General features: G+C 43.6%; 1 protein-coding gene across 2 annotated transcripts in view; it reads left to right on the top strand.

Moving 5' to 3' along the window:
* Positions 1-15,708, top strand: part of RHCE (Rh blood group CcEe antigens) — a 29,730-nt gene that overhangs the window by 12,129 nt on the left and 1,893 nt on the right. Inside the window, exons 5-9 of one of the 2 annotated variants that reach the window (XM_036746279.1) lie at positions 4,975-5,141; positions 5,373-5,510; positions 6,532-6,665; positions 7,552-7,631; positions 12,954-13,027. In XM_036746279.1, the coding sequence (XP_036602174.1) occupies positions 4,975-5,141; positions 5,373-5,510; positions 6,532-6,665; positions 7,552-7,631; positions 12,954-13,027 (593 nt within the window). Of the gene's footprint in view, positions 1-4,974; positions 5,142-5,372; positions 5,532-6,531; positions 6,666-7,551; positions 7,632-12,953; positions 13,028-15,708 lie in introns of both variants that reach the window. The other variant, XM_036746278.1, reaches the window with a different exon arrangement.

Below are 15,708 nucleotides of genomic sequence, written 5' to 3'. Positions count from 1 at the left end.
CTCTAGTATCTTTGCCAAGAAAACTCCAAATGGGGCCACGAAAAGTCAAACACAATTCAACTACCACCACCACCACCACCACCACAGCCACCACCACCACCACCACCACAGCCACCACCACCACAATGTGCTCAGGAACTGTCCCAGGTGTTGAAGTATGACAGACCATAATTCCTTTAAGAGTTTTAGCTAAGGAAGAGATCCCAAATCCCAGAGGGTCTAACTAAAAGCAATCCATCAGTAAGTTAACAGGTATTCATTAAGCACCTGCTGTATGCTAGATGCTATACTAGGCTCTGGGAATACAACGACAAAAAAATTCAATCCCGTATCCTCCAGAAGCTTACTTTCTCAGGGTAATGAGTAGAAGTTGCAGAGAGGGGAATTTTAGTCCAACATAAAGAAAACCTTCCTAATGAGTCCAGCTGTCCAAAATTGGGACACTCTCCCTCGAGAGGTAGTGAATGAGCCCCCTATCACTGCAGGTCTTCACGTGGAGGCTGGGCGAACACTCGAGGGGCATATAGTCATGGGGATCCTTGTTTAGGACATGGGTTAGACCGGATGCCCTCCAAGGTCCCTTCCAACTCTGAGATTCTGTGATTAGCCCATTAGCCTTGGCCAAGAAAGAGATCCTTGGGAAGGACTTTTTGGTTTGATTTCCATGGGCAAAGAAGTCTGACTACAGTAGCTCCAAGCAGAAGTACTTCCATTTGTTTTTCCTGAGATCAGTGGGGTAGGGAGCATGAAGAAGGGGGCATGTGAGCAGGGAGTGTGTGTGCTGGGGGCAAAGTCTTCTGAGAGGGTTAGGTGGGATCCAAGCACATTCTTCAATTTGTGAGCCCTGATGAGGCTCATCCCTGGCTTCTTCCTGACACCCCCCATTCCCACCCCCACTATACAGGAACTTAAGTAAAGGTTATAAATGGAAAACATTTAAAAAATCAATTTGCTCTTAGTGGCTGCCGACACCATCAGATAACCTGCCTGACCAACTTGTTTGGGACCTTTCCCTTTAATCTTGCACATTCCCAAGCAGGCAGGCAGGGAGGTAGGCTACCTCTGTATTAATTTTGATGTGAAGCCAGGACACCAGATGTGCCGGTGCCTGATAACAAATAGTTCCCTCATTTTAGCCTAGGCCTTATCTGCATTAAGCACTCAATAGGGCGGAGAGCTCTAGCAGTCAATGTTTTTCCATGGGAAGGGAAGGATGTGTGATAGTAAAAAGCCATAGCCCAAGCAGAAAGCGGGGATTTTGGAGATAGAAATAATCGTAGCAATAATAATTAGGAGAGAATTCACCAGACTATAGCATAGTCAGATCAAACTGTTGCCCACAAGTGCCCAGACAGAACAATGAAGAATTCATAACAATTTAAGAGTAGGGCTTTAACTGCACACCAAAGACTTCTAATCTCCAAATGATGCGGAGTGGAGTGATAATAGCTAATGATAACAGCCAGCATTTCTATAGCGCTCTAAGGTTCTCAAAGTGCTTTACATATGCCATATTTGGTTCTCAAAACAACCCATGAGACAGATGGGATTATTATTATTAATTACTATTCCTATTTTCAGGCTGGGGAAATTAACACTGAGAGAGGCTGGATGACTTGGCCATGGTCAAACATCTAGTCCGAGGCTGGATTTGAATTCAGGTCTTCCTGGTTCTAATGCTGGCATTCTTCTTATTGAACCATCTAGCTTTTGAAATATAGGAAAATATGAGAAGAGGATGAGGTATATATATATATATCTTCTCTGTTGTCCTGTCTGCTACTGGAATTGTCCTAAATATCCTTTCAGAGAGTTGTTGGATTATGAGCTTAAATTCTAAATATAATTCAATTATAAAAGGCAGGTGTGTTGTCCATCTGTGTGAAGGTCTGCGGGGCATTACATACAATAGCAGTTTAGCAACTTGTCCCAGGCCTATTTTTATCTGAACTCCCGTCAAAACAAAGATGCAGAAAATGAGAAAAAAAAAAAAAACAACGGTTCTCTCTATGCTGTTTTATGGTTTAAACTGGGCTTCCTCAAATATTGTCTTATTTGATCCTCACTAGAGCCCTGTGAAGTAGGCAAGGGCAGGAGTTATAGTTCCCATTTGACAGAGGACGAAACAGGTTTATAAAGAGGAAAGTACTTATCCCATATATCACATGACTAAGCCATGGGCAGAGGTTGAATCAGAAGGCAGGTCTTCTGAGACCAGGTGCCAAGCTCTTTCCATAATATTGACTGGGCAAGTTACTGATTAAAATGATTTGAAAATCCTCTTCAGGACAGGTGAGAGAAATGACATCCTGAAAAAGCACACCAGTTTTTAGTGTCTTTGACTTTGGCCTGCTTGCAATTCCTCAAATGAGACTCGGACCAAACTCTGAGCATTTTCCACTGGCTGTCCTCAGTGCCTGGAATGTACTCGCTCCTTACTTCTACCTCCTGACTTCCTTGAAATTCCAGCTTAAATCCTGCCTTCTCAATTCCCCTTAATGCTGGTGCCTTTCCTCTGTTGACTACTCAATTTATCTGTCTGTCTGTCTGTCTGTCTGTATATATACACACACACACACATACATACATACATACATACATATATGTGTGTATATATATGTGTGTGTGTGTACATGTATGTATACACGGTGTCCCTAAAGTCTGGACACATAGGCAAAAATGCCTATTTTCAAGAAATGACATTAATGAAATTTTCAACAACATTTTATTTAATTGGAATATTAACTGACCTTAGCCCCCCTTGACCTCTTTGTACTCAATGAAAATCACAGATGCAACACACTTGATTGAACGCATAAAGGGTGAATGTGCTAAAGCTGACGGCAATGTGGAGTTATGGCATCGAGTTCATGTGCACCTTTGCATCACAAATGATGGAAATCATATTAAAGATGTTATTTGCTAATATTCCAAGTAAATAAAATGTTGTTGAAAATTTCATTCATTTCATTTCTTGAAAATATGCATTTTTGCCTATGTGTCCAGACTTTAGGGGACATTCTGTGTGTGTGTGTGTGTGTGTATATATATATATGTACAGGGTTGTTTGCATCTTGTCATCCCCTCCCTTTGACTGTGAGCTCCTGGAGAGCAGGGGCTATCAGTTGCCTTCCTCTCTATCCCCAGGGCTTACTTAGAACATTGCCCAGCACTTAGTAGGTACTTGTTAATCAGGTCGGTTTCTTTTTCTGGGCTTCATTTTGTTCATCTCGAAAATGAGAGTGTTGGACTCGATATCTCTATGGTCTCTTCTAAACTCTCCATCCTACGGACCGAGGATATGACTATTTGATGTCAGAAGGGGTATTTTTTTCCATGCCTAAGAACACTCTTTACTATGGAAGGAACACTGCTTTAGACAGATCTTGGGTAGTTGAGTGCGCCGCTGAGAGATGGGGAGGGAGCAAATATCTCCTGTTTAATTGTGTTTAGATGCTGGATAATCTCAGGGAGATTATGATGGGAACAGGACAGAGGGAGAAATGATCTACAGAGCTTATTCCTAAGTGGGAAGGAACACTCACTGGCCATTTTGCAAGCCACTCTCCTACTTCTAAGACAAGTCCACATTGGGGGAAGAACAAAAAAAAATTTTTTAATTTAAATTTAAATTCAAATACAAAAGGGAATATAGTGAAAAGAGCCCCCAGACTAGGAGCCAGAAGGCATGAGGTTTAGCCTAGGATACTGACTCTGAATTTCTGTGAATGTCCTTGAACGAGTCACCTCATTTCTCAGTGCTTTTTCTCATGTTAATTGAGGAAGTTGCATTCGACGAATTCTAAAGTGGTCCCCCTCCACTCTGACATTCCACGTTCTAAAGGCCCTCCCAGCTCTGACATTCTGTGTTTTAAGGACATTTCTGGGTCCTCTCATATCGTTTGTTCTAAGGCCCCTCCCAGTCCTGACATTTTATGTTCTAACACAGTGGTCTCCAAATTTTTTTTTTATCATATACCCCTGTCAGTTAAAATGTTCTGAGCAATACTCCATATGTGTGTGTGTGTGTGTGTGTGTGTGTACACACATGTATAATATATGTGTATATATAAAATGATGTATTCACTTATAAATTATGCATATGTACTATTACTCCACCAACTCTGGCCCACCCAAAACAAAGATGGAGGGGGGAGAGGCTCTCACTCACTGGTCACTGAGCTGGATAGTTAGTCTACCTTTCAAGAAGTGCCTGCTTCCAACACGAGGTGATTTGGGGCTTGGAAGGGGACAGGTAATTGGAGAGTAAAGGGGGTACTTTGCCCATTGGCACCTTGGTAGTTGCTGCTGTGTGTGCCCAAGTGGTGTTTGAGTTCTAACTTTCCTAAGGGTAAGAACTGTCAGGGTGTAAGGAGGTGGTGGAAGGGAGCTTGGGAGTTTGCATAAAGTTCTATTTTCCAAGGTTCTGATGTGGTTTGGGGTTGCTGGGAACCCTGAAATGTCAGGATACAGGGCGGTATCCACCTGGAAAGAATTCCCACACTCAAACCTTTTTCCAATCAAAGTGGCAAAGCTTATTGTGACACCAGTAGGAGTGAGCAGGGTTCCTAGTGAATCTGCAACTTTATGGGGATGAGATTGCTGCTTATATACAAAAAGGACAGTAAATGATAAGTAGTGTGAGGTGGGCCAAGAGCTGCAGTGAAAGGACTGTCAAGTGAGCTAATTAAGGTGGACTGGAGGAGGCCAAATGCCTTGGTTAGAGCCACTGGTGATCTGAGCTACTGAAATGTATGGGAAAATTCAAGGACTAGGTTGCTTTCAAAGACACGGTCTTTTCGTTTTAGGGGTCCAGATCCCATCACCCTAACAGTTCATTAAGGCTTTCCAATAACCTGTGTTCTGTGGCCCCTTATACTTCTAACATTCCATATTTGAATCTGCCTAGTAGCCTGGGAAAATGAATTGGCCTACTGTTAACACTCTCTGTCTATTACCAATTATATCTCCCAGGTACCCTTTTCCTGTGGATCTTCTGGCCAACCTTCAATTCCGCCTTGCTAGACTACCCCAGTGAGAAGGAAACTGCTGTATCTAACACTTATTATGCCCTTGCTGTCAGCGCAGTGGTCGCCATGTCATTTTCAGCTGCAAGTCACTCAGAAGGAAAAATCAGTATGGTAAGGAGAGGGCATGGAAAGCCTTATGGGAATCCCCTTCCCCAGGGATTTTTCTCTTTATCAGGATGTCACTGAACGTTGCCCTCAGATCTCAACCTTCTGTCTTGGTCCCAGCTGGCTTGGACAGCATGAATCAATACAATGGGTACCAGCTTTTAACCTTGCCTTTGCTGTCGGATGTTGGGCTTCTCTATGACTCAGTTTCCCTAAATGTGAACTATTTTTCTACAGAACCATGTCTACAGGGCAATGTTGGCTGGAGGGGTCGCTGTGGGGGTCGCCACCAACCTCATCTACTCACCTTGGATTGCCATGGTGCTGGGGTTTCTTGCGGCCATGATCTCCATCATAGGAGCCAAGTGCTTGCCGGTAATGGGTTATAGGCTTGAGGTTTGATGCTCATGGAAGAAACATTTTGTTGATATTTCCAGAATCTTAGAGTTAATAGAGACCCTAGAGACCAATAACCCCATTTGACATATGGGGAAACTGAGGCACAGGGAGGTTAATTACCTCATTGAATATCACACAAGTATGTTGGTATAGATTGTGAAAAGGCCATGAATGCCAGGGTAAGAAACTTGTATTTTCATTTTGGGAGGGGGTGCCTTCAAGTTTTTGAAAAATTCAATAAAATTTTATAGATACCTACATTTCTTAGTGTACTCCATTCCGCTCCCTTTCCCACAGAGTTATCCTTTATGACAAAGAATCACAAAGGCAGAAATAACTATTCAGTGAAACCTACTAATACATGGAAAAAGTCTGACATGAAAAGTACTCATAGTCTCTTCCCTCTGTGAATAGGATTGGGGAGCTGTCTTCCTATGGCTCTTCTCTGGGACCAAGCTTGGTTATCATACTTTTAAAAAATGTATTTGTATTTATTTTGTGAAATATTTCCCAATTCCATGTAAAATCTTTTAGCATTGATTTTTTTAAGAATTTGATTTTTGAATTCTCTCTCTCCCACCCCTTGAGAAGGCAAGTGACAGAATATTGATCCTACATCATCATAATTTTAAAGCACTGAAATACCCATGGCTTCCTCCTCCTTCTCTCCAACCCTGTTGTTGTAGCCGTCGCTTGTTAATGTTTTCCTAGTTCTGTTCACTTTGCTTTGCATCGGGAGTCCACTTCTTAATTAAAGTAGGTACTGGGGAGCCATTGACAATGTTTGTGCAGAGGAATGAGTGACATGATCATGTTCATGCAGTCAGAAAACTGTCTGTGCATCCAGAACAGACTGGGTGGAGAGAAGGCTAAATCTAGGTAGGGAGTCTTACTTCGAGTCCAAGGGACTCTGGGAGTCTAAGGAGATGTGATTCAGGTAGGGCAGGACTCTCTACTTTCACCAGCGATCTAGCTTTCATCATTTTTCTCTTCCTAGGGATGCCTTAACCGGATCATTGGGCTTCATGACACCTGTGAAGTTCACTCTACTTTCGGATTGCCAGGGCTGCTGGGAGGGCTAACCTACATTGTGTTGATAGCTGAGCAAGCCAACTGGACCAAAGTCTCCACGTAGGTCCTTTGGATCTTCTTCACTGATGCTCCACTCAGGAATAAAGCACAGCTAGACCCGGAGAATGAGAACTGTCCTATGGATCTGAAGATCCATAGGATCATAGAATCTTAGATTTGAGAATTGGAAGGGAATTTGTTCATCTGAGGAAGACTGGTGTAGGGAGAAGAGAACAAGACTTGGAATCAGGAAGGCCTGGGTTCAAATCTTGCCCCAGACACTTAATAGCTTTGTGACCTTGGGCAAATCATTTCCCCGTCCTCTATAAAATGAGGGAGTTGTATAATCATTAAGGTTCGTTCCAACACCAACAATAATAACAGTTTGAATTTCTATCTTCATAATAACCTCAAAGAAGGTGAGGCGAGAGTTATTACCCCCATTTTAAAGAAGAGGAAACTGAGACTCTGAGCTTATAGAACCACTAAGTCTGAGGCAAGATTCAAAGACAGGCTCCAAGTATCCATTGGCCTTGGACTTAGGAGCTCTGGCTTTGAGTCTTGCCTCGGACTCTTGCTAGTTGTGAACTATGTCTCACACACACACACACACACACACACACACACACACACATACACACTCACACACTCCCCTCACCTAAAAACAGGAGCTTGTCAAGAGGAGAATAAAATCAGAAACTCTGGTGGCTGCTCTGATAGGAATTCCCCCTCCTTCCTCTTCCCCAAGTCCTGATTGCTGTTGGCTTCTGGGATGGAAAAAGTCAAGATGCCAGCTCCCTCCTTACCCCACGCCAGGTTCCTAATCCTAATGGGTCATCTATATATCAGCAGCAGCAACAACCCACACAGTGTTTCTCTTGTCACTGAGGGAAATGTGAGGCTGCCTGAAACCTGACTGTGAATGCATCTGCTTTGTCCCCTTCAGGGCTGGCTTTCAGATCCTGCTTTCAGCCGGCTGTGTTGCCCTGACCATGGCTACGGGTTTGGCAGGCGGTGTCCTGACAGGTCAGTATGACCCTCACTGGCTTTTTCCTTCTGTTTTCAAAAAGATCAACTTGATTTTGCCCTGTGTGTATATATGTGCACGTGTGTGTGTATTTATAGTATATGATTATCATTACTTTACAATATATTATTATATTTTATTGTTATGCATTATATAATTATATTATATGTTATATAGATACATATTTTATATACACATATATTACATATACCTGTATCTTATATATACGTATAATATAGAGAGAGAGGGTGTCCCATAAGTCTTAGTGCAGCTGTAAGCATTAAAGATTCTTATGCTTACAACTGCACTAAGGATTTTGGGACACCTCAGGAGTGAAGTACTCCAAGAATCCATTTGATACCAGAATCACAGGAGAAGGAAAACTTGTCTCACCAATTCTCTTAGGAACTTCTCTCAGCTCCTAGCCATCTGTTAAGTAAATCTGCCATTGGGCACATAAGCCAGATGCCCCACAGAACACGGCAAATATCTTTCTCTGAGTCATCTTAGGAGGTTTAGAGCCACCGTCTGGGAATCTGAGCCCTTGCGGGCCTGCTGCCCAATACCCTCACGGGCTTGTTAGCTTCCTTCTCCTTTGTCTTCTCTCAGAGTCATGGGGTTGGTCAGACCAAAAGACTGACTACCTACTAAGTGCATGTTGGCAAGTCAAACCCTGGGAAGAGGGAAAGATGAGAGTCCTGATAGGTAGAAAGAGACGAAGAGCTTTGCTGCTGCCTTTTGAAAAGTCCCTTGGTCGTACACATCTTAAGCCACCTCTCTTATCCCATTTAAGGTTCCTGAGTCCCATACCCGCCATCTTGTTGGCATCTTCTAGCTTTGGACAGTGCAGGGGAAACAGGTACTGGCTGTCTAGCAGGAGGCCACTTCCAGAAATTCTAAATATATCAGAGGAGGGCTTTGGGGGAAGAAAAATATTAAGAATAAAAATTTAAAAATCCTTTCAATGGTTTATGATTCCATCAGGGTGGGCCTTTTCTCCACCTTAGAAAATCCCACCTTTTTTTATGTCTCCAGAAGTAGCTTCACGAGTTACCGTGGCCAAAAAATGTTACCCAAAGTTTAGTACTCTGGAGATGAACTTCTTGGAACTTAGTTAAGCTGACCTTAAAAAAGTAGGCACATGGTACCCTTCCAGACCTATGTGGAGAACCTCCCTGCCTTGGCAGGATCTCCAGAGCCTCAACGCTCAGTTTGTAAAACTTTTGAGAAAAAGGGTATCTTTACAACATGATGAGACATAAACATAGAACTTCAGTGGAGGGGTAATGTTTATAGCGATGACAATAGCAATCATAATAACAACAGTTGGCATCAACATAGGACTTTAGTGGAGAGATGACAACAATACAGCTGATATAAGCATCTCGCTTTGGTGGAGGGATAACAGTAACAGGAGCAGCAGCAGCAGCAGCAGAAATGCTGACAGCAGATATTGGCATTTACTGCAGGAAAGGAGCATGGATTGCCTTTGAGAGATTCCTTTAATATCCCCAAGCTTCCCATGAAAGGAAGGGGCCATCCTTTTAACACCAACATTCTACTGGTGTTGATTTATAGAACTTGGAATACAACAGTCTTTGAAGAATGAACGATGAATATCATACAGGTTGGAATGAGCAGGCTGTAACACAAAACTAATGGGGAACTCCAAAGAATAGGTGTCAAAATTGTCATCAAGGAATTGTATGATAGGAAGAGAAGATGAATGGCCAGGATAAAGGGTGGACAGCCAGAGTGCTCCTTTGGTACCTTCGTGGTATCTCGAGAAAATGAGGAGGACCTCTAGTATGGTGGGGGACCCTCTTCTGGTGAACTTATGGGAGGGCATGGACTAGAGTTACCCAGGATGGGCAGGTCTAGATAGGCTGTGATCTGCATTGCTGGAGGGGACTTTTGCAGTGATGAGATCACAGATCCATGGCTTATAAAGCACTTTGTTTACTTAATTGATGGTGCAGGTATTATCCCACTTTAAAGTGGAGGAAAATGGAACCCAGAGAAGAAAAAAAAAATTCATTAAGCACCTACTATGTGCCAGGCGCTTTAAAATTTTATTTCATTTGACCTTTATAACAACAACAACCCTGGAAGGGAGGTGCTTATTTATTATCACCATTTTATAGTTGAGGAAACTGAGGCAAACAGGAGTTAGGGACTTGCCCAGGGTCATGGAACTAGTAAGTGTCTGAGGCTGGATTTGAACTCAATTCTTCCTGACTCCAGACCTGTTGCTCTATCCACTGTGCACCTAGCTGCCTCCAGCAATTAGAAGTTAAGTGATTGGATTTAAAGTTAGAAGACCCAAGTTCCAGTATTGGTTCTGTTACCTGCTACCAGTGCTTAGCATAGGGCCTGGTACACAGTACATGCTTAATAAATGCTTGTCCACTTGACTTGTTGATCTGTGTGGCCTTAAGCAAGTCACTGAACATTCTGAAGCTTCAGTTTCTGCATTTTCAGTGAGGGGATTAGATTTAAGTGATCTTTGAGATTCAATTCAATTTAGCAAACATTTATTACATGCCCACTGTGTGCCAGGAAACCCTGTAAGATTATAGGTTACAATCCAGAGGAGTTCCTTATACCGGTTAATTCTTAGACTTGGTCCAAAAAAGCTGAGGGGTGGGGGGAAAGTTGGTGGAGATTCAAAGTTAACAATGAAATAATCGACCCTCAAGGAGCTCACATTCCAAGTTTGTAAAAAGTAGAGAGAGAGATAGAGACAGAGAGAGACACACAGAAAGATAGAGAGACACACATACACACAGAGACAGGGGCGGGGGAGGGAGAGAGCGAGAGAGAGAGTGAGAGAGAGAGACAGAGAGAGAGAGAGAGCGAGAGAGAGAGAGAGAGAGAGAGAGAGAGAGAGAGAGGAGAGAGGAGAAAGAGAGAGGGAGAGGGAGACACACACACACACACACACACACACATACACACACACACACACACACACACACACACACAAAGAGTTAATAACTGCGGAGGATCCGAGGTGAGAGGTAGGAGATCTCTTCCAGATCTAAATCCTAGAACCTGGTAACTAGCCTGGGTCATGCTCAGAAAACTTGAGAGCAGTGACTGAGAACTCAGGTTTTCTCAGAGGACACCACAATAATGAATATTCATGAGATGAATATTCATTGCCCCTGAGACACCAGTGGAAAGGCTAAACTCTGTTTGACTAGGCAGTTCCTTGAGATACACATGTTTTGGAAAGCTTTCTAGCCCTAAATAGTTGAGACCAGTTTTGGGGGACAGGGAGGGAGGCAGTATTTGAAGGACCAAGCTTTAGTTGCCTAGATTATGAGTCTTGTGAGGGCAAGGACCGTGCCTTGCCTGAAATTGATTTCCCCCAGCGCTTGGCACAGCGCTCTATACAATAAGGTAGGTGCTTAATAAATATTTGGGTATGCCAAATTCACTTCTGATGGAATAGAAACTGCGATCAGCTGTGCCATTTGTGGGATACTTGCTAATGTGTTTAAGGTATATGTCCCTTACCCAGTCCTAGGGTAGACCAGCAGGCTAAGGACACAGCTGCTACGGTGAGTCCAATCAGTGCACACAATGGAGGCAATTCATGAGAGAATGGTCACTGAATTTCTGGGGAAAACAACGGGGTTTTAGAAACCTGGGAAACGAAATAGGGCTAAGAGACCTGAGACCGTAAGAGTGGCAGGGCAGGAAGCAAGTTCTTTGGAAACCTTTCCTCTCCTCATATAAGGTTTAAATGGAATCTCTGTAACTCAAGCTATTGAAAGCAAGGAGGCCAAAGGCTGTTTGAGTTGATGGGATTCAGTAAGGTTTGACACAGTGATCTGATTTATATGGAAGCAACTAGGTGGTGAACTGTATAGATCACTGGGCCAGGAGTTGGGAAGACCTGAGTTCAAGTCTGGCCTCCCATTCTTTTTAGCTGTGTGATCCTGGGCAAATCATTTCAGCTGTCTGCCTCAGTTTCCTCATGTGTAAAATAGGGATATTAATGGTACCTACCTTTTGGATTATGGCGAAGATCAAATGGGAAAACATTTGTAAAGTGCTCAGTATAGCACCTGATAGATGGTAGGTGCTTCATCCATTAAAGAATGTTAGAGTGAACCCCTCAGACCATCCACTGAGGATTCATGAACTACTAAATGGGAACCACTGAACTAGATGATCTCTAAGGTAACCTTCCAGCTCAAGATCTATGTTCAAGTCAATCCCCAAGCATTTATTAAGCACCTACTACGTACCACGTACCAGAGATATGAAGGCAAAACACAATCCCTGCTCTCAAGGAGTTTAAAGTCTAAATGGGGGAAATTACATGCAGACAGCTATATATGAACAAGATATGACATGGCAATTTGGAGATAATCAACAGAGACAAGGCACGAAGATTAAGAGGGATTGGGGAAGGCTTCTTGTAGATGATGGGCTTTGAGCTGATCCTTGAAGTAAGCCCAAAGACTGTGCTCTCATGACCTCTAAAGGCCTCTTCTAGCTCTAAATCCTATGCTTGCACAGCCTGATGAACAACAGAAAGATGTACAGCAGGTGTAATAGGGTGTAGTATTTTACCCATGGTGCATAAGTAGCATAAATGAGATCAGAGATAGTATATATGACTGGGAAAGGAGGTGGCTTGCCAGAAGGACAACAAGAAAAGGACCTGGTACTTCAATGGTGCCCTGAGGAGTCTAAAGGATCAGAGGAAAGCCTCTGGTGGAGCAGATGGGGGAGGTCTCTATGGAGCATTTATAGACAACAGTGCAGGAGCTAGGATGAGGGCCCAGCAGGGGTGGGGAACCACCACCTCTAGGTCCTCAAATGTGGCCCTTTTGACATTTGAGGACCTAGAGGACCACATGTGGCCTTGAGGCCACCCCTGGCCTAGGGGAAAGTTTGGGGATCTCTATACTGATCAGCTCCCAGATTCAGTAAAGAAGCTACGGATAAAGTGGCTTCATTTAAATTTGTCTTGTTTTTTAAATGGGTCAACTTGTAAATGGTCCATCCTCTGAAAAGAACTTTTTGTATCTTGTCTTTGGAAGGGTGTCAGATACACGGCTTCCAAAGTCCTTTTGGTGTAATTCAAATCCTCTTAGACAATTGCCTTTGCCAGCTCCTTTTAGAAACAATTAGCCCCAACCAACAAAAACCAGGGCTTTTTCCTGGGACACCTGATGGTAGGAAATGGGGCTCCCCACCAAGGCGCCACCTAGAAGAATTCAATACTCTGATTGATCTAGAGAGGATAGATATGAAACTCCGTAGAAGCAATGGTTAACCTTTCGGTATGCATTCTTAAACAGGTTCAATTTTACGTCTCAACCTATGGAAGGCACCACATGCAGCTAAATACTTTGATGACCAGGCTTTTTGGAAGGTAAGTCCTTCAATGAATCTATTGTAAAAGTTGCAAACAGGTAAAGCTCTCCATCTCCCATCTTTAGGTCCCCAGGTACTTTTATTGGGGAGGGAGGGCGGTGAGTCAGTCGGGCTTAGGTGACTTGCCCCAGAGTCACACAGCTTAGTATTTGAGGCCATATTTGAACTCAGGTCCTCCTGACTTTAGGGTTGGTACTCTGCCCACTGCCCCACCTAGCTGCCCCATCTCAGTCACTTTCAATGGGCCCTTTGTGTTTTCTCTTGGCCATCCTTCTATGTTCTAAGGTCCTAGCTGTTTCCGAAGTTTTCTTCCAGCTCTGACATTCTAAGGTCTATTTCAGTTTTAGTATTCTGTTTACGAAGGGCCCTTCCAGCTTTAACATTCTGTGTCCTGAAGCCTAGCTTCTAGGTCCTTTCTAGCTCTAACATTGTCTTCTAACAGTCTTTGTTCCAAGGTTCCCCGCTAGCTTTAACATTTTGTGAGTCATAATCTAAGCAGATCTCCTCTTTGGGATCTCTTGGTTGTTGTTCAGTTGCGCCCCACTCTTCGTGACCCCATTTGGGGTTTTCTTGGCAACAACACTCGAGTAGTTTGCCATTTTCTTCTCCAGCTCATTTTGCAGATGAGGAAACTGAGGCAAACGGGGTGAAGTGACTTGTCCAGGGTCACACAGCTAGTGTCTGATGCTGAATTTCAACTCAGGTCTTCCTGACTCCAGGTCTAGTGCTCTGTCCAGTGCATCACTTAGCTGCCCTTGGGTTTTCTAGGTAACCTATCCATTTTGATGAAGCTCACGAGAGTAAATAAAAAGATGGGAGGGAGGAAGCGTTAAAATCTTTAAAGGTCCCACTGCTGCCATAATTGGTGAATGGGTGTTGACTTGCAAGTGAAACCTCCTTTACGTTTCCTTCTGTTAGTCAATCAACAAGTGTTTCTAATTCCTCCTTAACAGTAATGCCTTCCCTCTGTTGATTCTCTCTAATTTATCCTGTATGTATCTTCTTTTTATACAGTTGTTTGCACTTCTGCCTACATCGTGTATCTCTATTCCCCTCCAGCTCACCCCCAACTCCCCACAGGAAAACTTCCTGAGGGCAGGGTTTGGTTTGTTTTTTCCTTTGCGTCTCCAAGCCTCTAGCACTATGCTCAGCATACAGTAGGAGCTTAATAAATGCTGGGTTGCATTGGATAGGCAGCTGTGTGGAAAATGGATTGAGAGGTGAGGATGGGACACTGGAAGCTGGGAGACAGATCGGGAGACCATTTGAATACAGGCATACCTAGGAGATAATAGTGTGTTCAGTTCCGGACCACCGCAATAAAGCAAATATTGCAATAAAGCAAGCCACACAAATTCGTTTGTTTCCCAGTGCGTATAAAAGTTATGTTTACATTATATTATAAACTATTAAGCATGCTGTACTATTATGTCTAAAGAAAAACGTACAAACCTTAATTAAAAAAGACTCTATTGCTAAAAAAATGCTAACCATCATGCGAACCTTCAGCGAGTCATAGTCTTTTTGCTGGTGGAAGGTCTTGCCTTGATGTCAATGGCTGGCTGACTGATCAGGGTGGGGGTTGCTGAAGGTTGGGGACAAAGATGGCAAAGATGAAGTTCGCCACATCTCATCAATTGACTCCTTTCATTTGAACACTTAGAGGCCTTTGCAGGGTTATTAATTGGCCTAAATTTAAATACTGTTGTGTCTCAGGGACTAGACAAGCCTGAAGACAGGGAGAGAGGCTGGGACGAGCGGTTTTGAGCAGTCACAACACATACACCATCTATTGATTAAGTTCACCACCTTACATGAGCGCAGTTTGTGATGCCCCCAAACGATGACCATAGTAACATCAAAGATCACTGATCACAGACCACCGTGACAGATACAGTAATAATGAGAAAGTATGAAATGGTGTGCGAATTATCAGAATGTGACACAGAGACACGATGTAAGCACATGCTGTTGGAAAAATGGCACCAACAGACTTGCTCGATGCAGGGTTGCCCTAGACCTTCGATTTGTAACAAATGCAGGATCGGAGACCACAATAAAATGAGATCTACCTGTCCTCCTGGTAAGAGGTGAGGAAGACCTGAATTATGGGCAGTAACCAGCCCCAAGAATGGCGAGCAGAGGACGGGGAAGGATAGGAGACATGGTAACACACAACACAACCTTGTCTGGAAGTTGGTCTTTTTTATTTCCTTCTAAAACAGAACCAGCCAGCTGCAATCTGTTTTGTTTTTTGTTTTGGAGGGGGGAAGGCAGGGTAACTGGGGTCAAGTGACTTACCCGAGATCACACAGCTAAGAAGTATATCAAGTGTCTGAGGTCGGATTTGAACTCAGGTCCTCCTGACTCCAGGGCCAGTGCTCTACTCACTGCACCACCTGCAATCTGAAATGTGCCCATGTTAGGTAATGCTTCCCACCCTGCAGCTCCTTCTGCAAAGGCAATGAGAAGCATTCCACATGACAAGAGGCATGAGAAGTAACCTCCCTGTAGGGATTCACCATGTGCTGCACTGACTGCCAGCAGAGTGGATCCCTGAGAGGTGATGGTGCCAATAACAAGAACCCCCAATTCTACACCTCTGTGAGCCGTTATCATTACAGATGTTGGCTCATTGATCCTTACAGTGACCCTGGCAGGTGCTATTAGTATCCCGAT

This window comes from Trichosurus vulpecula, chromosome 2 (genome assembly GCF_011100635.1).
Source record: "Trichosurus vulpecula isolate mTriVul1 chromosome 2, mTriVul1.pri, whole genome shotgun sequence".
Lineage (NCBI taxonomy): Eukaryota > Metazoa > Chordata > Mammalia > Diprotodontia > Phalangeridae > Trichosurus > Trichosurus vulpecula.
The sequence above is the reverse complement of the archived record's forward strand: the minus strand, read 5'-3'. Positions and strand labels throughout refer to the sequence as shown.